Source organism: Salvia hispanica, chromosome 5, assembly GCF_023119035.1.
Source record: "Salvia hispanica cultivar TCC Black 2014 chromosome 5, UniMelb_Shisp_WGS_1.0, whole genome shotgun sequence".
Lineage (NCBI taxonomy): Eukaryota > Viridiplantae > Streptophyta > Magnoliopsida > Lamiales > Lamiaceae > Salvia > Salvia hispanica.
In genome coordinates this window covers 21,487,997-21,512,921 of record NC_062969.1, presented here as the reverse complement: position 1 = coordinate 21,512,921, position 24,925 = coordinate 21,487,997, and the positions used below count along the sequence as shown (strand labels likewise).

The 24,925-nt window shown below is 36.8% G+C and overlaps 5 protein-coding genes and 1 non-coding gene across 6 annotated transcripts; 3 read left to right on the top strand and 3 right to left on the bottom strand.

Annotated features, from left to right (window-relative positions):
- Positions 1 to 1,606: 1,606 nt before the first annotated feature.
- On the top strand, positions 1,607 to 3,596 carry LOC125189208 (31 kDa ribonucleoprotein, chloroplastic-like). Its single transcript, XM_048086488.1, has 4 exons — positions 1,607 to 2,085; positions 2,466 to 2,567; positions 3,005 to 3,280; positions 3,413 to 3,596. Exons 1-4 carry the CDS (start codon positions 1,726 to 1,728, stop codon positions 3,476 to 3,478), a joined length of 804 nt encoding a protein of 267 aa, XP_047942445.1. The 5' UTR covers positions 1,607 to 1,725; the 3' UTR covers positions 3,479 to 3,596.
- Positions 3,597 to 3,854: 258 nt separating this feature from the next.
- On the bottom strand, positions 3,855 to 5,962 carry LOC125189209 (50S ribosomal protein L18, chloroplastic-like). The gene is made up of 3 exons (XM_048086489.1): positions 5,704 to 5,962; positions 4,871 to 5,032; positions 3,855 to 4,200 (listed from the first exon to the last, which is right to left on the bottom strand). The coding sequence occupies exons 1-3, from the start codon at positions 5,887 to 5,889 to the stop codon at positions 4,051 to 4,053; spliced, it is 498 nt and encodes a 165-aa protein (XP_047942446.1). The 5' UTR covers positions 5,890 to 5,962; the 3' UTR covers positions 3,855 to 4,050.
- Positions 5,963 to 6,322: 360 nt separating this feature from the next.
- LOC125186662 (protein-L-isoaspartate O-methyltransferase 1-like) lies at positions 6,323 to 9,123 on the bottom strand. The gene is made up of 4 exons (XM_048083078.1): positions 8,960 to 9,123; positions 7,807 to 8,077; positions 7,003 to 7,167; positions 6,323 to 6,719 (listed from the first exon to the last, which is right to left on the bottom strand). The coding sequence occupies exons 1-4, from the start codon at positions 8,963 to 8,965 to the stop codon at positions 6,469 to 6,471; spliced, it is 693 nt and encodes a 230-aa protein (XP_047939035.1). The 5' UTR covers positions 8,966 to 9,123; the 3' UTR covers positions 6,323 to 6,468.
- Positions 9,124 to 16,796: 7,673 nt separating this feature from the next.
- On the top strand, positions 16,797 to 19,326 carry LOC125188795 (leucine-rich repeat receptor-like serine/threonine/tyrosine-protein kinase SOBIR1). The gene is made up of 2 exons (XM_048085849.1): positions 16,797 to 18,257; positions 18,695 to 19,326. The coding sequence occupies exons 1-2, from the start codon at positions 16,876 to 16,878 to the stop codon at positions 19,155 to 19,157; spliced, it is 1,845 nt and encodes a 614-aa protein (XP_047941806.1). The 5' UTR covers positions 16,797 to 16,875; the 3' UTR covers positions 19,158 to 19,326.
- Positions 19,327 to 19,768: 442 nt separating this feature from the next.
- Positions 19,769 to 19,840, top strand: TRNAT-UGU. The gene has a single exon. It is a non-coding gene; the product is annotated as a tRNA-Thr (tRNA).
- A 3,659-nt stretch (positions 19,841 to 23,499) lies between these two features.
- LOC125187758 (protein JINGUBANG-like) lies at positions 23,500 to 24,910 on the bottom strand. The gene has a single exon (XM_048084390.1). It carries the CDS (start codon positions 24,854 to 24,856, stop codon positions 23,618 to 23,620), a length of 1,239 nt encoding a protein of 412 aa, XP_047940347.1. The 5' UTR covers positions 24,857 to 24,910; the 3' UTR covers positions 23,500 to 23,617.
- Positions 24,911 to 24,925: the final 15 nt, after the last annotated feature.

Genomic DNA, 24,925 nt, shown 5'->3' with positions numbered 1-24,925 from the left:
TGAATCTGCCGTTGAACTTTAGAAGTTGCTTAGGGCATTGGTAACGGGGAAGGGGAGGGTTGTCGGTGGCTCAGAGGCGTGCAGTCTCTGGCACCCCGCCTTGCTGGAGGGGAAGAGAGGTGCGGCACAGGAGCCAGGACATTTCAATTCTTTTAAAAAAACTTTTTAATTTAAAATACAATGTATAAGAAATTATTTATTTTAATAAAAAAAAATAATTTTTTTTAGAAATTTAAATTGTGTAATTTTTTAGAAAATTTAAATATGCAATGTTTTGGTAATCATAATTTTCAAATTCTAAAAATACCAACACATTTCATATTTTTATGATTTTTTATAAAGTATTTTTTTTATTCATAGTGTTATTTAATTTTGTAAAGTGGATGATTATTTAAAAATGAAACATTAAAATTAGAGTTGTTTGGGTAGAGCTATGTGAAGGTCTGAGAGGTTATAGGAGTTGTTCGGAGAGGTTTGCGTTTGGGTATGGTTTGTAGATGCTCTTAGTCTTACCTCATTAGGTTAGGCGATTCCTGTAGTAGCGGCCAGCTGAAACATCTTGGTAGCTAGAGGAAAAGAAAGCAAGAGCGATTCCCGTAGTAGCGGCGAGTGAAACGGGAGCAGCCTAAACCGTGAAAACGGGGTTGGATGATTATTTAAAAATGAAACATTAAAATTAGTCTTACCTCATTAGGTTAGGTTTGGCCGCTCGTTTGAATGTTTTGGTAAATGTCAAAATAGAAGTATTGTTAGTATATTTTGGTCTCGTGTTTAATTTTAGTTGCTCGACTTTCTTCAAACATATCATTGTTTCCTTAGCCTTGTTATTTACATTGAGACTATATATTGTGATTCCATGGGTGGGGTTTCTCATTAGCGTACGTCTCAGAACGGCCGCACTATATCCCCACCGAGGGATCGTTGTGGCTAAAACTCAAGACCTCCATTGCACCTCCGGAGTTGAACATTTTGATCGATCCGACTATTGCAAAATGAGCCATTCATGCATTCACAACATCTTCGTATTATCACCAATTACACTTCAACCAAATATTTCTTGAAAAATTAGATCGATTCTTCAATTTTTTAGTTTTGGCAAGAAAAATATTTTTTAACTCAAAATGTAGTTATAAAATCTACATACCTTTTAACATGTTAAAAATTGAATATGTGAACCGAAGTTTCATCTTCAAAGTAACCCAATTTAATTTTCTTAATATGAACAATCCAACCAAGTAGGAAAATTATTAATCTAGTGTGTATTTTGAACGACTAAATAACTTAGTAAAATAATGATATTAAATGTATAATTCAATGTAACCAAATCTAATATTCTTAAAATTTACAATCTAACCAAGTAAGAAAGTTTAATAAAGCAATATATTCTGAATTGGTAAATAATATAGTACGGTAATCATACCTTAAAATTTTTAATGTATTCTCTTAACAATATGTACTAAAATTAAAAGCAATTTTTGATTTTGTGAAAGGAAATAATCTTTATTTAAGAAATTAGTAATGTTTGCACTTTATTCACCCTCATAAAAAATAGGGTAATACAAATATTACTATAATAATTTTTCCAAGAAATAAGCATTACAAATTCTCATCAAACTTAGCTATCTTCGCTCTGTCCGCCGCTGCATCTCTCTGTCTCCCTTCTCCAGACTCTTCAAAGTTCAAACTCACTCTTTAAAGTACCTACAGAGACAAATCTCTTCAAAAATGGCTTTTGCTGCAAAACCTACTAATGGTTGCCTAGCTTCAGTTAAATCACTCTTCAATCCTCCTTCTAAAGCTTCACTCTCACACCCATCTCTCTCAATCCCTTTCAAATCCATTAAACTACAAATTTCTTGCTCCAACGCTTCCACAATTCCACTCTCTCTCAACAGGAAAGAGCCTCTTCTGAGAGTTTCTGTCATCGCCGCTCAGCAAGAAGAGGACAACCCTGTTCTCTTCGACGGAGAGGCTGATGGCTTCGTCGAGGAAGCCAAATTGTATGTGGGAAATTTGCCCTACGACGTCGAAAGTGGGGATTTGGCTCTGATTTTCGAGGAGGCTGGTACTGTCCAAGTAGTCGATGTATGGACCTTTCAATTACTTTAATGTATTTGATTAACTTACTACTTATTTGGGTGTCAATTGATGACTTCAAGATTGAATTTTTAGATAGCAGTGAGTTTTGATATAGTGGGTTGCATTGGTTGGGCAATTATTTGGTGTTTCAATTTGTGGTCTAGTGTTGATTTGCAGATGATCGATGTAAGGATCTTTCAATTACTTTAATGCGTTTGAGTACTCCATTTGGGTGTCAATTTATGAGTTCAAGATTGGATTTTTATGTAGTAGTTGCATTTGAATTAATATAGTGGGGTGTCAATATTTGAGTTCAAGGTTAAATTTTTGTATAATGGGCTGCATTTATTTGGAGTTTTGATTTGTGGGCTGATGTTGATTTGCAGATTATTGTCAATAGGGAATCTAACGAGAGTAGAGGGTTTGGATTCGTGACGATGAGTAGTGTGGAAGAAGCTGAGAAAGCTGTGGAAATGTTCAATCGCTATGTAAGTTTGATTGGTAATTGCTGAGGTTCATATTTACATAATTATATTGTCTGGTTTTTTGGTTGATGATGATGAATTATTGATATGGTGAAAATTGTTGTTTGTTTTTCTATGTAAGAGTATTTGAAGAGGGGTGTAATGTAATACTATGACACATGTATTTTCATAGTATCATTTTTCTGAGGGAAGCAACATCGCTTCAAGGACTTGCTATATAATAAGGTTTGCGAAGGTGTCTTGATGTGATGACTAAAAAGAACCTCGCATCCGTGATTTTGTTCTTTAAAATCGAAACTTTATGCGTGGGGAGGAGCTATATTAGGAGTATTACATTCTAGTTCATGTGAAGAAAAATCCCATTTCATGTAAAAAGTGTGTTGTTTGTCGACCTTTTGTTTAAAAGCATGCTTCATATCCCCCCAAATCCGTTTGAACAGGATCTCAATGGCCGATTGTTGACTGTTAGTAAGGCGGCTAAAAGAGGAACAAAACCCCCTGCTCGAGTGTTTACACCTCGTTACAGGATATATGTAGGTAACATGCCTTGGAGTGTGGATGACGAAAGCCTTGAGCAGATTTTTAGTGAGTACGGTACAGTTGTGAGTGCTCGTGTCATCACGGATAGAGATAGTGGAAAATCTCGTGGTTTTGGCTTTGTAGTGATGTCAAGTGAAGCTCAAATGAACGATGCCATTGCCAACCTCAATGGAGCGGTAAATCTGCTCGAGCATATCTCTCACTCTATATATATGTGTGTGTGTGTCCGTGTGTGACAGATTCAAGATTCGTAGAAACTAAAAATATTTAGATTGTAATAATGTTCTTCTATTGTGGACTTTGTGCAGAATTTGGAGGGTAGAACAATAAGGGTGAATGTGGCTGCAGATAAACCACCAAGAGACAGTCTCTGAGCTGTGCAACATGAGTCTCAGGCTATTGTGACAGATTTTATTCTTTTGTGGTAGATTACCATCGATGTGCTATTGTGACAGTTTTGTTTTCATTAATCTTTTGATGCCAATGTTTTTACTGGACTTGTTATATAGATTTCATGCATGCTGGATAGAGTTATACAATGGTTTTATTTTTTAAATTTCATAATCATAAAAACTAGGGTTGATTGCCTGTAAACTCATGAAGATCCAGAAGTTTGGTCAAAATTTGATTTGTATCATCACAAATTATGATTTTTTAAAAAATTCGCGACTGTCCCACGATGGAATGGTGCACATGTGAGCCTCCATACATATTTATGTAGGCCAATCTATTGAAGATGTGGATACTCAATTAACATTACAAACTTCTTGTTCAAATAGATGGAGCAAAGGAATTCTTGCCGTGGTTAAAGTTTTTGTTACAAGAAATTACAGATTGGACAAGAAGACAAGTTTTCGAGAATCCCAAATGATATTTTCATGACTATTTGACAAACAATAATTTGCAGAACAACATTAACTTGATGCGTAACCTAACTGTCTCGACTTCAAAACTGCAGGCCATGCTCCCTTGCAGCATTGGCTAATGCCTCGATCCGGCCATGGTAGGGGTAACCACCCCGGTCGAAGGCCACCTTCTCGATCCCTTTCTCCAGACAAGCTTTAGCTATGGCTTCACCCACTCTCTTGGCAACATCCTATCCGCAAGAAAAAATTTTGTTCCGACAATATTAATAACAATGTTATGAATTATAAAGAAGCAATAAGGTTGGTTAGAGCCTTTTTTATGCATCGAAAAAAAAAAGGTGCAATAAGGAATCTTAGACAAGGCCTGCCTCTTAGTGATATGCCAACTTCCAAAAACCAAATAATTACATTTCTTTAACTTAATATCACTCTTTCATTTAACAATTCAGCAAGAAATCCATCATTTTTCTAATTAAGAGGCTCTTGAAAATTGTTTGGCAAGAAAAACTCCTGAACAACTTCTAAGTTGTAAAATTAAGTTCCAAAGCTCCCAAAAATAAGTTTCTAAATCCTAACTTTCTTTCATAATCTTATAACCTTTATTCAAACACTCCGACAACTTATAAGCTTTTGAGACATTATGTTTCATAGGCTGTGAAACCCTTTAAGGAATTGTCAGAGCTTATAATCTCTCTAAGTAAGCGCTTAGCCAAATACCCCTTAGTTCATTCCTACATACTCCTAATGATTTCATTCACTACCATTACATTCAGGAAGGATAACTTATTGGGCATAAGCTTTTAAAGGTCAATAATTTTTTTAATTCATCTGCGAGAAAAAATGCAAGCGTATTATGCCCCTCTACATAAAAGAAGATGGTGAAAACGTCGTTGAGCTTACAATAGTTGGGCCAGAGCTGTAGTCAAACTCCTCTGAGATAGGTTTTTGCATCGTTGAGGCTGAAGCAAGAGTGTGCATCTTTGTATCATCAATTACTTGAGCATAGATGTGCTTGTTGGAGCGGAAAACACACAATCTTGGCCTCTCGGGCGTCCCTTCAACCTGAGAATACTCGGATTAACTAACCGTGTACGTTATAGGTCTTGCAAAAAAGTAACTATGAGAGAGAGATACAGCCGAAGATAGTAGAAAAACAGGACAACAATGCTAAGCTCAGAAATAGCAAATTTTTAGCACTCAATCTCATAGCTTAATCCATCTACCTTGTCATAAAAATGAAGATGAACAAACATGACCATGAATGAGTTTTACTATCAAACAGTACATATTTATGATAATCTCACCAATATCAAGTCATCTTTTACTCAAAATAAAGCTACATTGTTAAATAGTTCAAAAAGATTCATAGCTATGAGACTATGAATAAAACACGCTACAGATTTATCAATAATACTAGAATAATTTGTATGTATTCAATGCAATAAATAGGTTATATATAACTCAACAATTGATACAAATAATAGAATTACTCAAGGAACAAGAAAATTATACTACTAAGTAACTGAATGATCGTCTTATGAAACACAATGTGATTAGCAAGCAACAATAAAATGTTTCTTATTTTTGATTGATTATTCTTATACATACACGGAGTGAGTCCATGTTTCTGCTAGAAGGTCACCCGATTGGTTGATTTATTTTTATTTTTATTAAAATTAGCACTTGGTGATTGATGTTCTTCTATGCGTCTTAAACTTGAAATTAACAGTTACCTTCTTGCGAATGCGAATGTGACGAGCAGTTCGGTCCTCTCTCCGGGTGGTGGCGGCGGCTTCGACGACGAGGCGGCGGTGGGGAGCTATTTGCACGGAATTGGGGCAAACTCCATTAGAGAGCTGGCCGTGTTGGATTGTTGTCTGAAGAAACGATAGCGAAATGGAAGTGGAATTGCACCACATCTCTCTCTCTCTCACTGAGTCTCTCTCTGTGTAACTCTGTTGATGAAGCAGCTAGCTAGAATGCAAGCATGAGGATAAGGAGAGAGAAGGATAGGAAAATTGGGCCAATATATTGGGCTTTTATGTAGAATTGGGTTGATTGTGTTCGGCTTTTCATAAATATTTAGGGTTGATTTTATAATTGTTAAAATTAAGGTGATAATACATTTCAGATGTAGATATTGTTATTATTAAATAAAATTGGATTTAGAAATTATGGTGATACTGATGCTATAAAGTATTCCAACAAAATCTATTCCAATATAAAGAATCATGTTTACTCCCATATTCCAAAAAATCAAGTAGTATATAAAAGAACAAGATTAATATATTTGGGAAAATGAAACAATAAATATGGAAAAAAGAAACAATATTCAACACTATGACTCGTGACTTAATTTAGAAAGCAAAGAAACAATATATGAAGGTAAATTATCGGAGTTAATACATATGCACGGAGTTGCTTTATTTCATGAACGCAGCGCAGAGTTATACACTGTGTTGCCTTATCATAAATATATACAAGACATGCTCGTAAAATTAGCGGTCCCGGAGTTGCGCCTCTCGGCTAGTCAGTGGCACGTAACGAACACCCGTCTCACTCTGGATGTTGACCGTGCCATCTGCGTTCTTGTCGACAACCTTCAGTTCCTGTGAGATTGTCCCAACGGGGATCACCAATCTGCCACCAGGTTTCAGTTGTTCGATGAGGGCTGGGGGTATTTCTGGTGCAGCAGCACCGACGTGGATGGCATCGTAGGGCGCAAACTCCGGCCATCCCTGCCTACCATCTACAATAACACAGCATAGATGATTTAAGGAATGGAAAATGACAGCTTCAGCACATTTATAAACTGACAAGAAATATATAAATTGAAGTGATTAAAGGTGTTTGCTTCTAGTGATATCCAAACTAATCTACCATTTTAATTGATGTGATTGATTGATTTTGAGCTAGTTTGACCATCTTATTCTTCAAATACTCAATATTATATTTTAGGGTCCATCATATCGCCCAAAACAAATGCCCCATAAACGATACTAGCAATGCGATAAATTATGAGTATGAGATACCAGCAACATGGATTGAGAATGATCCTTCTTTCAGAAGCGAAGCTGCAGCACTCTTCTCTATGTTCTTGATCGAGAATTCAGCCAATTCAGGAATATGCTCGACACCAACAGTTCGGCCTTGTGCTCCAACCATAACAGCAAAGCAGGCAGTCAGATAACCGGTTCCTACAAAAAAAATTTAACAAAAGCTCAAACTGTAATGAATTATCCAGGAATGGAAGCTAAGGTTACAGTGTCCCAAATTAAATAACCAACACTAATCAACATATGCACTAAGTCATACTCCCTCCGCCCCCTAAAAATAGACATTTTGGGGAGGCACGAGTTTTAATGCGAAATTGGTAAAGTAGGAGAGAAAGAGATAAAGTAGTTGAAGTAGTGTTAGTGGATAGTAGGACTCATATCATTACTAGTGTAATGTGTGGTGAAAAAGGTTTCTACAAATAGAAGTCACCTAATTTAACGGACAGGCCAAAATGGCAAAAAGACTATTTTTTTGGGGATGGAAGGAGTATTTGCAAAATGGTATTAGAACTTGTGCTCCGACCATAACAGCAAAGGAAGCAGTCAGATAATCTGTTCCTAGAAGAATAATTTACCCAAAAGCTCAAATTGCAAAGAATTTTGCAGGAACGGAAGCTCAAATTTACAGTGTCCCACATAAACAACAATAATCAACATATGAAGTTATATTTGTAAAATCGTTTTACAAAATCTTGGGCACAACTATATTATGTTCCTCAAAATGGACCAACCATCTAAAGAACAAAATCAGAACAGAAAGTATGCACTGTAAATCTTTACCAGAGCCGACATCCAAAGCATGCATGCCAGGTTTAAGATGGCTCTCCAACAACTCGAGGCACATGGCATGCATGTGAGGTGCAGAGATAGTAGCATTGTATCCGATCTGCATAGGACTATCAACATATGGGGTTGTACCCTCTGGAACAAACAAACCCCTGTCAATTGTTTGCATCACTTCTGCAACTCTCTTTGATTTTATGATCCCAAAACTCTGCAAGTGCTGCACCATTCCCTCATTCTTATTGATACTGCTACCTCTCCAGTATTGCTGTTAGGGAAGAGAAAACGAACTTGAGATTGGATGCGATGTAAAGTTCCTCTCATGATCAGTTAGTATAGACACCAGGAAAGCCACATGATAAGATCATATATCCACATAGGCCTATGAAATAACAATAAATACAAACAACTCACCACTCAAACACATTTTTACTAAGGAAAAAAGGCTAAAACAATTTCTTCCCAAACAACAAATAATGTCATTTACTGCATTTTATAAAATAAAAGGCTCTACCTAATCATCTCTATCAGACTATCACATCCAGCTCCTACTGTGGGTTAACTTAGGTATCCAACATAAGCAAAGAACGCGTCAGATCTTATAAATCACTCATCACAAAATAGTACTAGCATTCTGCCTTCTTCATTCTGCAATTCTAGTAGTTCTGTTTTTATGTGAACTAAATCGATGGATTCATTTATCTTTGCCATTTATAATAGCTAAATTTAAAGGAAAACACTGGACATACTAAGAATTTCCAGACATAATCTTAGAAAAAGCCTAAATCAAGCTCCAATTAAACAGAAAAGCCCTAATCAGATTAGTATTTAGCTTCAATTAGACTCAATCAGGTCGATATCTAGCATTAATTAATTTCCCTCAGTCAAAAGCTGTAATTAGTACTCCTAATCCACACAAAAACAACAAATCTATGATTGCAAATTCAGCTCGACAGAATCGTTACTGACAAATTCCAACAACGAGCTCTCAGATTCAAATACTAATCAAAACGTGAAATAAACAATCTTTGAGTAAAGAGACTCCAATACTTCCAGATTTCAATCTCGTTTCACAATGCAAATGCACACAGACTGCGTCTGCGTGCGTGAGCTTATGATCGCGAGTGGTAATGAAATAGAGTAAGGATACCTCCATGCGGTAGAAAAGAAGGCTGAGGATGCTCCAGCGCCGAAGAGAGAAGGTATGATCGTTTCACGGTGGCGGTGGCTGCGAGGAGTGAAGTGATCAAGGATCAAACTGGAGGCGCACGGTAGCTGAAAAACTACGCCTTGAGCGTATGATATCGACATAAAGCGTTGAATGGTTAATCTATAAATAATCATCTCATCCTTATCAATTTTTATACTACATATTTTGAAATTTTGGTTTTTGAAATTACTTATTTTATCCCAATACTTTAAATTTGTATTTGATCAATCATTTTAAATAATTATTCTAAAACTAAAATTAAATTTTTATATACAAATAATCATCTTCGACTATTTATATAAAAAAATTTAGATAGTACACATAATTAATACTCCATTCTCTCTGTGTATAAATTTTTTTTTCTTAATATTCCATTTTCGATCTTTCATTAAAATTAGTTTCATATTAGAAATGAATTGTTTTTACTTTATTCATATTTTTTCTCACTTATCTTAGGCTCCATAGTCTCCATAGTGGAGAGGAACACCCACCACACCTCCTATGCATCAAAATCATCATTCTGATTACATTAATACATTATGCAACATGTCCAATCACCTTATTATTCTATTGGTTTTCCCATAAAATTTTCATGTTTAGTAATCCTTTAAATAAAAGGAAAAAGTTAATTAGGGAAACGATATTCGTGCCCTTAATTATTTTATTACTAACTATGAAAAAAAACTTATTTACTAGGAAGAAACTCGACTTGAAAGAAACAGATGTTTATCTGTAACACTAGAAAAAGAACATATTCACTTTTGTTTGTTTTGAATTAAAAGCGCAAAGCGCAAAAGAAGAATGCAGGTACCTCACACTTATTATGGTTGCATGAGTTATTCTTGTAAGGAAATATTGCCAGACAATATTTATCTTTTAAGAGCATTAGCAATGGAGGGCCGATGGGAGGGCCTTCCCCATCGGCCTCCATAGCCCCACCATTGCGGCGGAAGGGCCTTTCGACGGCTCCCCTCTCTCTCTCCAAATGGGCCGATGTATCGGCCTTGGCCGTCGACGAGGGCTCGTCGATCGGCCCTCCATTGTGGAGCAAGGGCCTCTCGACGGCCCTCCTTTTTTTTAATATTTTTTTATTCCATATTTTCTACTATAAAAAATACCATATCCAATTATTTACATTTCTCACACCAACATCTTATCTTCTCTCATTTTATCTCAATACACTTTCTCTCTCTAGTGCGTTATTAAATGTCTTCCGGTAGCGATTCCGACGACGAAGTCATAAATCGAGCGGTGCAGCGCGTGCTTGCCGGGGCAGCACGACGTCGTGAAGAAGCAAACCAACGAAAATTTCGTATTAATATTTTTTTTTCTAATAAAAAATTAAAATAAAATAGTGATGATGTGGAAATGAAATGGAATGGGAAGGCCCTATGGGAGGGCCCTTCCATTGTGGAAAGATAGGCCATTTGGCTAAATGCTGATGTGGAATGGGAGGGCCCTATGGGAAGACCCTTCAATTGCTAATGCTTTAAGAAGATAAAGTGGTCACTCGCCTGATTATCTTCTCAATTAAATTGAGAATGGTTTGGAATCCGGCTAAATTGTTTTGAAGAATGGTCTAGACTTTCCTACATTATCATTCTCATGTACTGAGACTTTTTACTAGAGAGCATATTGTTTTGCAGCTCAAGAAAGTTAGGTTGAGGCCGGTAGATTAAGGTATTAGGAATGCTGCAATTGAAGAAGTTCTCTCCCAACTTGAGTCTCACTATGCTCATAAACGTGCCTAAATCATGAGGAATTGAGAAAAAAAATAAATTCATCTAAAGAATAAGGATCCCAAACTGTCCATATTCACACAATGGGCGACGGCGGCGTCAGATAGGCGGCGGTGGACGGCGGCGGATAGAGCACCGAGAGGTAGAGGTAGAGGGAGAGCCGAGACGGAGGTAGAACAGAGGTGAGAGGCGCAATGTGCAAGTCAGTTTGAGTTTGGAGAATTGGAACTGCGCACGGACCCTCATACGGACCCTCATTTAATTGAATAGATAATTTATAAAATTATAAAAATATATATAAAATTATAAAAATCGGGTAATTCGAGTATACCCGACCGGATATAAAATTAACATTTTAATTCTGATTTTCTCCTTAATTAATTCACTAACTATTATTATAAATATTCTTTTAAAATTAGAAAATTAGAATTAAATATTATGAAAAAACTTGGGGGATTGTTGAGAAGGTCCAGCACCGCCGCCGGAGAAGTGCTGGAGCTTCGGGTGGTGGTGGTCGGCGATGCTGAACAGCGGCAAGGCGACGGCAGAGGTGTAGGGGTTCGCCGGCAGGTGCATTTGCGCTCACCTCTGCTTCGACTCCGGTGAAGTCAATTTGGACGGCAGCGGCGATTTGAATCCTTTGTAGAATGCGTAAATATTCCCCAAATTCCCGCCCGAGACCATCACCCAATCGGGGACCTCCCAGTCGATTTGCTGCAGAATTTCGATCGCCGCCGTCTTCTGCCCTTCCAATCGGAGGCTATTCAGCGAATTGGCTAGATAGATCGGAAGCTCCGCCGTGATTTGCTTGATCAATTTCATGCAGCCGTCGAAATCGGTGTCGATGCTGAGGACGAAGGCGCCGTTTGCGATTGGCTGGACGAGCTGCGCCATGTAGATCTTGTTGGTGGGGAGGAAGACGATGGAGGGGATCCCGGCGGAGGCGCTGTAGGCGGAGAGGGCGGCGGAGGTGTCGCCGGTGGAGGCGCATTGACCTGGCTTACCAAAACGGTCATGCCTAAATCCTTGAAGCTGCCGGTGTGGGAGATGCCGCTGTGCTTGACCCAGAGGTCGTTCATGTGGAGGAATTGTTTGCAGAAGCGCTCAGCCCAGAAGAGGTTGGAGTTGCCTTCGAAGGCGGAGACGATGTCGGAGTTGTCGATGCCGGGGAGGACCCACTCCTTCTTGGACCAGACGCCGGAGCCGATGTCGGAGTTGTCGATGCCGGGGAAGACCCACTCCTTCTTGGACCAGACGCCAGAGCCGTCCAAATTGACTTCACCGGAGTCGAAGCAGAGGTGAGCGCAAATGCACCTGCCGGCGAACCCCTACACCTCCGCCGTTGCCTCGCCACTGTTCAGCATCGCCGACCACCACCACCCGGAGCTCCAGCACTTCTCCGGCGACGGTGCTGACCTTCTCAACAATCCCCCAAGTTTCTTCATAATATTTAATTATAATTTTCTAATTGTAAAAGAATATTTATAATAATAGTTAGTGAATTAATTAAAGAGAAAATCAGAATTAAAATGTTAATTTTGGTCAAAATCGGGTTTAAATCCGTTGACCTTTAGTTTCTAACGGAAATGTTGACGGATGACCAAAATGATCAAATTCTTATATGTACAGGACCAAAAAATTCAAAAGACAATGATAAAGACCAAAATCATTAAATGGTGTTCAGTAACTATTTTGGCCTTTACTCAATTATAAAAATCACTTAAAATTCATGATATCAATTTCAATTTGATTGCCAATATATATTGGGTTGGACGTTTCTTTACTTATATCTGGCCCAATATCTTAACTTGGGCCTTCTGTTTGGATTGGCTCTTGGAGTACTACATTGTCTTTTATTAATAGTTTTACAATTAACAACATTAATATTAAAATGAAAATAGTATATATAAGAAAAAAATATTAAAGTATTTTTAACTGAAGTTGAATCAATGATATACAGAGAAAAAATTGTGATTTATTAAAAAGAAGAAAGAGATTAATTTTTATGGAAAAAACAAATATTTAGGGACGGAAGAAGTATAAAATTTATGAAGTATGGTTAGATTGTGATTAATGGCACACTTCAAAAATAGCCAATCATATAATTTTGTCATTTTTCTCAATTATGACAGTGAAATAGATGTGGAGAAAAATAAGTATGATTTGAAATCCAAAATATTTAGCCTAATCTTATCATACTATTTTTTTAATACTAATATTAATGGCTTTTGTGAGTGATATATAACTTTGCATACAAATTATGAATTTGCTTCCAACGTTTTACACAATTTCTTCCAAACATATGCAATTGAGAAAAATATCAAAGTTATGATATAGTATTTGATTATTTTAAAAGTTTCAAGTTAATAATATTTTATGCAATTGGCCTTATATGAAAATATATTTTTTTTACAAATTTTCCTTAAAAGAGAATGCACGCCCATAGTAATATGATATAAACATACAAAATAATGAAAGTCCAAGGTGAAAGTCGATAGAGTATTAAGAAAAATAACGACGAAACATAATTTAATTGGTAAGATGTTTCATTAAGTGAATATAGACAAATTTGAGTTACCTATTGCACCATGAGCGTGAACAAGTAATTCTAGTGCACCGATCAGTGACGATCTGCACTAAAATTAGTTGGGTGGCTATCTACACTAAAATTAGTTTGAAAAATAATTAGCATATACTAAAATTTTGAATTGGTCGTTGCAGCAATAATGTAGTGGGGGGAAATGAACAATCGACATTTCATTTTCTGGAGTAAAGTTTGGGACGCATGATGGGACAATAATCGTCTTTTTCCAAAGTGAAACTGCCAAGAATTTCTGGGTAGTGGATATATATATAGCTTTAGTTCCATGTAAAAAAGATTAAAGCATTTACATTATGGATTAACAATAATAGCACACGCAATACGGAGCGAGGTGGAGTTGGGGTTCAACCATCTGAACACAGGTTCATGAAGGTCGCAAAACTCCATATATATTACCAATCTCACGGTAGTAGTTCCACCTTAACCTTTCGGATTGATAAATTAATCTTTTAAAGAAAAGTTTAATATTCCGTTGTTCTGAAGTCGATTTTAAGAAAAAAAAAATATGTAAAAATGAATTTATGGACATTATACATTTTCAAAAATAGAAAAAGTATATTTGCTTATCGTTCTCCATCAGAAGTGTTGTATGGTAAATTACTCGTTTTTATAGGAGGCCAAAAATATGGTACTCAGACGATTTTTCCTAAGTTTGAATTTAACAATGACGTAAGAACAATGTTGATCATCATATACAATCTCATATATGCAAATATTTATTTCAAAACAATTAAAGTAACATATTGGAGTATGTTGTGATAGAGGAATCAATGTGCCGTCACGTACATGTGGAGTTTTTTGTGCCAAATATATCCTAATCCTTGGTAACACAGTGACGCAAACAAAGATGATATCTCATCATCTCATGAAGTTGGTAAAATAATTAATTTTTAATAAGTTTATTTATTGCGTTTTTTCTCACCAAAGGGATAAAATTGCAGTAGATGACTCAGTTGACTGAAGAAATAGAAAAGCTTTTATTAGTATTTTTTATTTGTGGACTATAGTACTCTTATTTAATTTTCAGACTGGAGTGTGATATTTGGGGTGTGAGACAACTGAATCCAATAAAAATATTACAAAAAGCCGAACCAAATACTGATTTTTCATTATTATTTCAGATCGAGTTAGTTTTGGATATACTTCGCCAAAATCTCATAATCATATGAATCACATATCATCACCGCCGGTGGTATCTACAATCTACGATAAATATAAATGTATTGTATTATAAAACAAATGAAGCATTATATTTATTTTTAAAAACAATATCTATATTAACTAACATAAAAATATAATAAACCAAAGCTCTTTTTTCGCTCACAAAATACATCATGCGAGTGTTTAATTTATTAAAACTATACGTGTTGACTATTCTGTGAGACAGAAAGAGTATTATATAATCCTATTACAATTATTCTTCAATAAAATTTAACCCGGATAGAGAACAAAACAAGCTACCACTTAGTACTAATTTAATACCAAACTTGAGCTAAAATAAAAATATACTAGGTATTTCAAAATGTTATCAAATTATCTACGTCAAATCTAATTAGCATGGCATTCATGTAGCCGGCGATCTGAATTGAATAATCTATTCTTGTCTAAGTCCAATTTGTGGTTCAATAGGGAGTGTGGAAAACGTTATTAAATTAAATTTATTACTTATTTAAATCAAATATCAAAGTCAAGTCTTTCGTTTGTTATCTCATTTTTATTTATTTTTCCTATTCATATTTTCCTCAAGGAAGCTGACCCGAAATTTCTTAGTCTTCCCTAGATTCGATTTTTCCAACTATCTTTATTTCTTCCCATATATACCCCTTTATTTTATCTCTATATTTAAAAGGATGGTTTCAAGTAGGTCCATCTTGAGATTTGCGCTTACTATTGTTTATATCATTATATGGGTGTGTTGTCTGAAATTTTCATATTTTGTTACGAAGGAATCAGATTAATAAGGTAGAACTAACACTATATGATAGTAGTATTTATATTAGACCAAGTATCAAATACTCCTATGCACTATACTATACACAAAATCGAACAACATTCATAAAATTATTCAATCTTAGTTATTCATCCACTTGAATACTACTTCCCCTTCGTTCCATAGTAGTAGAGTCATTTCATTTTACGTATTCATTTTAAAAAAATAATTATAAATAGATAAAGTGGAGAAAAAGTAAAGTAAAAGAGAATATTGTTGATAAGACTCTTCTCTATATTATTCTCTCTTTTACTTTACTTTTTCTCCACTTTAACTATTTATTATTATTTTTTCAAAATGAGTGCAGAAAATGAAATGATTCTACTAATGTGGAACGGAGGGAGTACTTCACAACATAATGGTTTGAATAAAAATCATTTTTTAAAACCCGTACCGGGTTAAAGTGGGACTATCTTTGTGGGACGGAGGGAGTATCTATATATATACTTTTTTTTTTTTAGAAATGACACATATTTTAATGTGAAATTAGTAATGATTTAATGTGAAATTAGTAATGTACGAAAAAAAAAAAATTAAATTATTTTTAGTAAAAAATATAAATCACCTCATTAGAAATGATAGTGAACTAATCTTCAAGGACAATCTAAAATAATTAGAATGGACTAGTAGTACTATTTTTTAGGACGAAAGGGAGTATATTATGAAGATCAGGGCGTTAATAGATCTATGCCACCTAGTATTTTGATACTTACTTCATTATTTTCTTTCACTCCTGCTTGAGAGATGAATAAAATAAAAAGAGTACATGTTAATTTTTTCTTAAAAAAATGAATTATTTAACTTGAGATCTAGCAAAAATTAAATAATATATGTATACCACGTCTCTCATATACAAATCATTGTTATAATAATGTTAGCATATACTCCAGAATTGTATATACTTCCTCGATCCCAATCTTATACTCCATCCGTCCATAAAAAACAGAGTAATTTATGTATTACATGAGTTTTAATATAGAATCGATAAAGTAGGAGAACAGAACGGATTAGAATTATTATTTATTAAAAACTTTCCATAAATGAATGTATTCTATTTTTTGTGGACGACCAAAAATGGTAATTATGCTCTATTTTTTGTGGACGGAGGGTGTAAGAATATACCATAGAACATATATCAACATTTCAAGATTTCAACTGAAACGGTTCAATTTCTCTTACCACATTTGACATATTATAATATTAGTACTACTAGTAAAGAACTCATTAAAAGTTAAAAAAAAAAGATAGTAATAAATTAGTAAAGAATAGGTTATTCATGTCACTCATTTGGTCTGCAACCCATAAACAGACGGACATAGACACATAGTTATCTAACACAAAATAATTTAGAGGGCCATTATTGGTAATTTACTAGTCAACACATGTTGTGAACTTTGGAACAAAGTCCTCCACCCCAAATTATTTCACACGGCATCGACAACTCCAAAATAAAAACACACCACCACCACACATAACTGAAAACACCAACGCCAATCACCACCACCGCCGCCGCCGGCCACCACCAATGGCTCCTCCTCCACCCAAACCCCACCTCCTCCTCCTCCTCTTCACCACACTAATCCTCCTCGTCCAATCAAAACCCCCCACACTCCTCCCCTCCGACCTCGACGCCCTCTCCCTCATCCTCACCGACCTCGGCCTCCCCGGCCCCCCCGCCGCCAATCCCTGCGATTCCCCCGGAATATCCTGCGCCGCCACCAACACCTCCCTCCGAATCACCGCCCTCGTCTTCGAATCCCAAGGCCTCAACGGCCGCATCTCTCCCGCCATCTCCAAACTAACCCAACTCAAACAACTCTCCCTCCCAAACAACAACCTCTTCGATCAAATCCCACCCCAAATCGTCGACTGCACCAACCTCGAGATCCTCGACCTCCGCAACAACCAATTCTCCGGCCAAATCCCCGCCGCCCTCTCCCGCCTCATCCGCCTCCGCGTCCTCGACCTCTCCGGCAACATGTTCGCCGGCACCCTCCGATTCCTCAAACACTTCCCCAATCTCGAGAAGCTCAACCTCGCCGACAACATGTTCTCCGGCACCGTCCCCGCCTCCATCCGATCATTCCGCAATCTCCAATCCATCGACCTCTCCGGCAACCCCCTCCTCTCCGGCGCCGCTGCCGGAATCCCAAAACGCTACTCCTTCGCCGAAAAAATATCCAACAACGCCACGAACACGAATAACTCATCCATCGCCCCGGGCCCATCTCCGGCGGAGGCCCCCTCCGGCCAACCCGCCGCCCGGAGACACAAAACAAACAAGAAAAGAAGAATCATCGGGTGGTCCCTCGGCTTCGCGGCGGGAGTGATCGGAGGGATCCTATCCGCCTTAGTCTTCTCACTTCTTTTCAAACTCCTCTTAGTCCTAATCCACGGCAGAAACAGAGACACCGGAATCAAAATCTTCAGCCCATTGATCAAGAAGCCAGAAGACCTCTCCTTCTTAGAGAAGGAAGACGGCCTCTCCTCGCTCAACGTCATCGGAAAGGGCGGCTGCGGCGAGGTCTACAAGGCCGTCCTCCCCGGCAGCGACGGAAAGGAAATTGCGATCAAGAAGATTATCCAGTCGCCCACGGACCAGGAGGAGCTGACGGAGGAAGACAGCAAGCTGCTCAACAAGAAAATGAGGCAAATCCGGTCGGAAATTAAGACTGTCGGAGAAATCCGCCACCGCAATTTGCTGCCGCTTTTGGCGCATCTGCCGCGCCCGGATTGTCACTACCTGGTTTATGAGTACATGAAGAACGGAAGCGTGCACGATTACCTGGTCGGGGTGGCGAGAGGGGAGAAGGAGCTCGACTGGCCGGCGAGGTACAAGATCATCATGGGGATCGCCGCCGGCCTCGAGTATCTTCACATGAACCACACGCCGCGAATCATCCACAGGTAAAAAACCTATAATTCAGTAATTTTGGTTTATTTGGTTTGAATTCTAGTAAAATTTGTCGGGTTCGGTCTCAGATTATACATATGACACGTGCACGTTTCAAATTGATGGTGTGACTTAGTAGGTGTTAAGTGTGTTGTCAAACTGATAAAGATTCTTAATATCAAGATTTAGATAGAATAAAGTTAAATTCGGATTGTTACATATATCCTCATTGAACTAGTAAGTCATTTTAGCTATACATATGTTATGGTATGTTGCTTGCTAGACATGTAGTACCATATTAAAGAGCATAAGTATATCTTGATTCTTCATGTCAAAGTTGACTAGAGTAACATTTGATTTCAACCATCCATTTTATATATTCCAGTCCATTAGCTTTTTTTTTTTTCTAATGTCAAAATGGAATTAACCCAATTCTTGGCCTTATCCACAGGGACTTGAAGCCGGCGAACGTGCTGCTAGACGACGAGATGGAGGCGCGGATCGCTGATTTCGGGCTGGCAAAGTCAGTGCCGGATGCGAACACGCACATGTCGACGTCGAACATCGCGGGGACAGCGGGGTACATAGCACCGGAGTATCACCAGACGTTCAAGTTCACGGAAAAATGTGACATGTACAGTTTTGGAGTGGTGTTGGCGGCGGTGGTGATGGGGAAGATGCCGTCGGACGAGTTCTTCCAGAACACGGAGGAGGTAAGCTTGGTGAAGTGGATGAGGAACGTGATGACCTCGGATGATCCGAAGCGTGCGATCGACCCGAATCTGATGGGGAGTGGGTACGAGGAGCAGATGCTATTGGCTTTGAAGGTGGCTTGTTTTTGCACCTTGGATAATCCTAAAGAGAGGCCTAATAGCAAAGATGCGAGGACTATGTTGTCTCAGATTAAGCATTGACTCAATTAGGTCTGTTTTATATATAGTACTTTTATTGTATGATTGTGAGATGCCAAAAATTGTATGTGTGCGTGTCTAGTTGTAGTTGAACTTAATTGTGATGATAAACTTGAACGTACTTCCATATGGAGTATATATTTATTAATAAAAGTTTGTGCTATGTTTAGTAGCTCTCGTGTGTTTTGGGGAATTCAAGTTTGTGGCACCCCATAGCCCATCACTATAAAATTTTCGTTTAGATGGATCCTACACTATTTTTTGATCAGGTGTTTCGAATCCATTATTTATGTGACTTGAAACATCTTTCCACTAAAATAAGGATTCAATCTGTGTAAATCAACACAATTAGATTACATGTGATAAATTGATAAGTGGAAAATTTTTAAAAAGGGCAAGATAGCTTGCAAATATTTCTTTATGTGCTATATATGCTATGGAGCTTTCATTGTTGATACTCAGTAGTATGACAACTTTTAGGCCTTATTAGGTGATGGGCCTTTAAATATTATTTTGGTGTCGGCCCTATACGATGAAATTGATTAACTAGTGAGAAAAAAAAAGTTTGTGAGGATTATATTTGAAAACATAACGTTAGTTGGAAGAATAGTAAAGCCCCTATAGCTCAGTGGTAGAGCGTCAGTCTTGTAAACTGAAGGTCTGTAGTTCGATCCTGCATGGGGGCAACTCATTTATAAATTTTATTTATTTTAAATGTAAATGATATGTATATATTTTGAAAATAATGTTTATAAAACATGTGGTAATGCCTTTTATTTTCTGGTTTCTTTTGTACGGCATATTTGGAAGTTTAATTTGTTTTTAGACCATCTCCAACCATACACAAAAAATGAGTTTTAGTGTAGAAATCGTCTTCAATCATACACTAAACTCAAACTCATTTTTGGTGTTTTTTGTGAAACAACACCATATTTGGTGTTACTGCAAAAAATTTGTGAAATAAAATCCCAAAAATGGTGTAAATCTTAAATTTAGTGTAAGTGGTTGGAATAAAATTATTTTTTGGTGTGACATATATTTAAAAATTGGTTTGAGTTTGGTGTAAATGAATGGAGAAGGTCTTATAGATTTTATATCATTAAGAAATAATCAACAAATTGTGTAGAAAAATAATTTTATGAATAAAAGTGATTGTTATGAGAGTAATAGTTGTTCTTAATAATTAAAATAATTAATTAGACCAAGTCGGGCGAATTTGACCTGCGCTGGCTGCGCACAAAGGAGTTCAGCCATGATACAAATCTGAAAAAAACTAATTATTAATGTCATTAATTCCAAGACATCTCAGTTTATTATATTGATAAGTACGATTATTTAGACAGCACTAATCCAAAAAGAATATTTGGGGGAATTCTGTAGACAACATGTGTTGCCCAAGTACATGTATAAATTCTACTAATAATCGCTAAATGTAAACAAGATTTGGAAATCTGCACTAATCATAGATTAGTTAATGTGGGTTAGTTATATAATTGCATAATTAAAGTTATCGACTATGGCTCTTTTGGTCTGTGTGAAGTTGTGAACCAAATTATCGATTAAATAATTGCTAATCGAATATAATTGATCATTATTTGGTTTAAAATAATTATATACATCTTAATTTAATATCAAAGAGATCAACTCAATGATCTGAATGGATGGTTTGTTTTAACTACTTCTCTCCAAAAGTTAATTATTCGATAGTAACTTCAAACAATAATTATTTTCTTTTTTTAAACTACTCTCCACATATTTTTAATTTATAGCAACAACAAAACACATTGTCGCATTAGCTATTAACACATAATTAAAACCTTTGATCAAAAATTTGAAAAGTTCAATTCATCGGGTGTCAATTTGAAATTTTGAGAAGTATTAATTAGTCTAATGAAGAAAAGTCACCTTGTCGAACTCGCGAATTCAAAATTTTTATTTATGTATCTAAAAATATTTAGTTAATCAGCAATGACCAATCAAGTCAAGTTTAATTGAAACCGAAATCAAATGGAGTAACAAATGAAAAGTCAATTGATTAATAGTTTAAATTAAATTTATTAATCCTAATTGAGTGTGGTCCTTATGCATCTTCATTTAATATATATTGTTCTCATAATTAAAGCTAAAAATAATCCTTAATTACGACTGCGTAAGCCCTTACGCAAGTTTTTAACTGTATATATAAATATTTCACAAAGTTCTTAAAATTTACTAATAATTAATCTTAGATGTCGCATGTGAGGTCTCGTTTAGTTGTTAATCATCCCCACAATTATAGAAAATTTACACTCTTTTATGATTTTATTTTCATATTTTCAGAAGTATTTTTAATAAAAATATATAGTTCATTCATTTTTGTAACTTTATAGATATGTATTCAAGTTATAATCACTTGATAGTAAGTTATTGAATTTCTCTCTTACATATAACTTCAGTTTAATTTATAGTACTAATTAATCAGTATGATGCTAAAAAAATAACAATAACATTCATGCTCGATGATACATAAAGTGTAGCACTAATTTATGTGTTATTTACACTGAACCCTCGTGACACAACCACGCTTATATTTAAATGAACAAATAAGTGATACGTGTAGTGAAATCAACGGTCAATGAGTTCAGTTTTAATTTATAATTAAACCCTCACTCATTGGTAAATTAAAGAGTGTGACATTAACGCATACAAATTAAATATATATTTCCACTTTCTGCTCTAACATCATGTGATACTGTCTTATTTGTAAATCATTGCAATTATATTTCTTGCCACCAAATGTTACATTATAGTTACTTTTATATGTTACATTTATATATATATATATATATATAAGTAGGTGCATGAATCGGACTAGCTAGGAAGTAGACCCTATATATGTTGCAAAGACACATTTCGCTTGCTTCGTGATTTGCTTAATTCCAACAAGAGTTTGGTTTGAAGTATATTTTAGTTTTATTTAACAATGGCCACAACTGAAAGTCCATGTCCCCCAACTTTAAAAATATTATATCTGATGAAAGCTAACGAATAAAAACGCGAGAGTGATAAAATATTTAAAATGACATGATTGATTTTGTCGTTCACATGAGTTTCAAACAGTATTAATGTCAAACATATATATATACTTATAATTAGTTATTATTCTAACGATACGTTTTTAGGTATGGTAGCTCCTAGCCTAGGTTCCAAACTTAGAAGTAACTTTTGATATATTCTTATTTTTAATTTATAAAAACTATAGCGATGTAAACTAGAACATATAGGAGTATATCTCGAAGTAAAAGAAATGAATGAATCATGGAGGATTCGATTTCATAATATAATCTTTGGACAATACTATTTAGAAAGTTGATGCTTAAATGTCATGAGTCACGTTTGATTGCAATGACGTTCCGATGGTGACAATTTACGAGAGAACTACAAAGATATTTGGTGAACACAAAAATTATTGCACTCTCTCAAGACCATAGAATCAAAATTTTGGACTTTTTGATTTCCAGATAAAGTGATAAACTTTATAAATCATAAAGAATGGAAAAATAAAATAATTTCACAAACACATTTCACTAGCGATAAATCGACCATTATACTCTTTTGGTTTTCTTCATTTTGTTTATGTTAAAATTCAATATATTACAAATTTAGTACTCCTTCTGTCCCAAGATAAGTGACTTGTATTCCTTTTTTGGGTGTCCCACTATAAATGACCTATTTCCATTTTTAGTAAAAAGTCATCTCTCTTACTTTTTTCTCCACCCACTTTATTCTCTCTTCTCTCCTCTACTTTTCCCTCTCTCATACTTTACTCTCTCCACTTTAACTTATTTAAATACCATTCCTTAAATCCCGTGCCCAAAAGAAGTAGGTCACTTATCTTGGGACGGAGAGAGTATACGAGACTAAGTAACTAAATATGAGTAGAATGAATTTATGAAATCAATATATAGAAACATAAATCCATATTCCACTATATATTAAAAATGCTCTCACTCAATATTACTACTCCATATTAGTATTTGTGGCAATACACCATTCAATCAACTCATAGGTTTTTTCTTTCAAATTAATTACTAAAAAAATGTTTACTTTTACGATAGTAATACAAACATAGAGTATACATAATACATTATAGAAAATTAATCAATTAGCAGATCTTTACTAGTATTATAATCACAACAGAATTACTGTTTCACTTTCATGCATGTAATTTAACCAACAACAACACACACGCAACTTGCATTAATATATTTCCCAAAGCTTATAACTCCTAGAAATGAGGAATGCTATACATTTCCAAAACATCAAAGAATTTGTAGTACTAATAAATACTTACATATAGTACGTAGGTAGTATTATTCCACATACAGTACAAAACCAAAATATGTAGTATAATTTCACAATTAGACTAATTTGAAAATTATAACACAATTTTTAATAAAGAATCTTGTTATAAAATAAAAAACTCAATCACTATAGTGATCTGAAATTACAACTCTCCAAACCCTAATTTCCCCATCGATGCTTCCACTAATAACTGAAAACCCTTGACCATCCAATCCTTCATCTTCAACAACAACTACTGATTTCACCGGCTTACAATGCCCTTCCATCACCGCCACACAGCAACCTCTGTATCCAAATCCCTTCCCATATTTCCAGATTCTCACTCTCCCATCCGAAGATCCACTGATCACTAAATCACCCACACACGCCAAGCTCAAAACCGCCCCTTTGTGCCCTTTCAAGCAACACGCAACCAACAAATCCATGTCTCTCCTCTCCCAAACCAGAATCACTCCGTCTCCGCCTCCGGAGACCAACCCCGCCCCGTCCGGCCTCACCGCCAGCGCGTTCACGCTCGACTTATGCTTCGACAGCGTCGCGCTCAATCTCCGATTCCTCCCGTCGCTGGCGGCTCTCCACACCTTGATCTGACCGTCAGCGGATCCGGTGTAGACGGTTCCGCCGGCGACGGCGACGGCGTTCACGGCGTCGGAATGCGCCGAGTTCACGGAGTCGACGCACGGCATATCTGAGGTGGTTTTCCACGTTTTGAAGCTCTTATCCCAGGAGATCGAGTAGATCTCGCCGCGATCGGCGTCGACGGCTAGGCCGGAGACGGCGTCGGCGTGCTGGATCCAGAGGCGCCGCTTGTTGCGGCGGACTTTGACGTAGTTTTTCGCCGATAGGCAGTTGTGAAACCGGTCCTTCAGCGTCGGAAGCGTTGAAATTTGCTGGTGTTTCAATTTGGGGGAAATTGATTGCGTCCAAACCCTAATTTTGCAATCCTGGTGCGCGGTGAAGATTTTGCCGCTGGTGAAGGCGATTGACTTCGCCCAGCCCGAACCCGACCCGAACGTCTCGACGAGCGCGAGATTGGCTGGATCGAAGACGCTGATCCCCTTCATCGTCACGGCGTAGAGTAGGCCGCCGTGCACCGCGAGGCAGCTGATGTGCGCCGCCGCCGCTTTGGTACTCGAAATGCAGAAATGTGAAGCCGACGGCTTCGCGGCGGTTTGGTAGGTGTAGTGTGTGCGTGAGGAGGAGCTGGATCTGACGCTGCTGAAGCTCGAATCCGCACACAGTGAGGGTGCGCTGCGCGTTGTGGTTGAGGAAGACGATAGCGACAGCGACGAATCGGAGTATATCAGTGAAGGTGAGATGTAATTGTCATTTGCTAGCCATGACTGCACGTCCGCCATTGTTGATGTGTGAGAAGAAAAGAGAGGGAAAATTAGCACACATAAAAACACGCAGTGGAGTGATGAGAA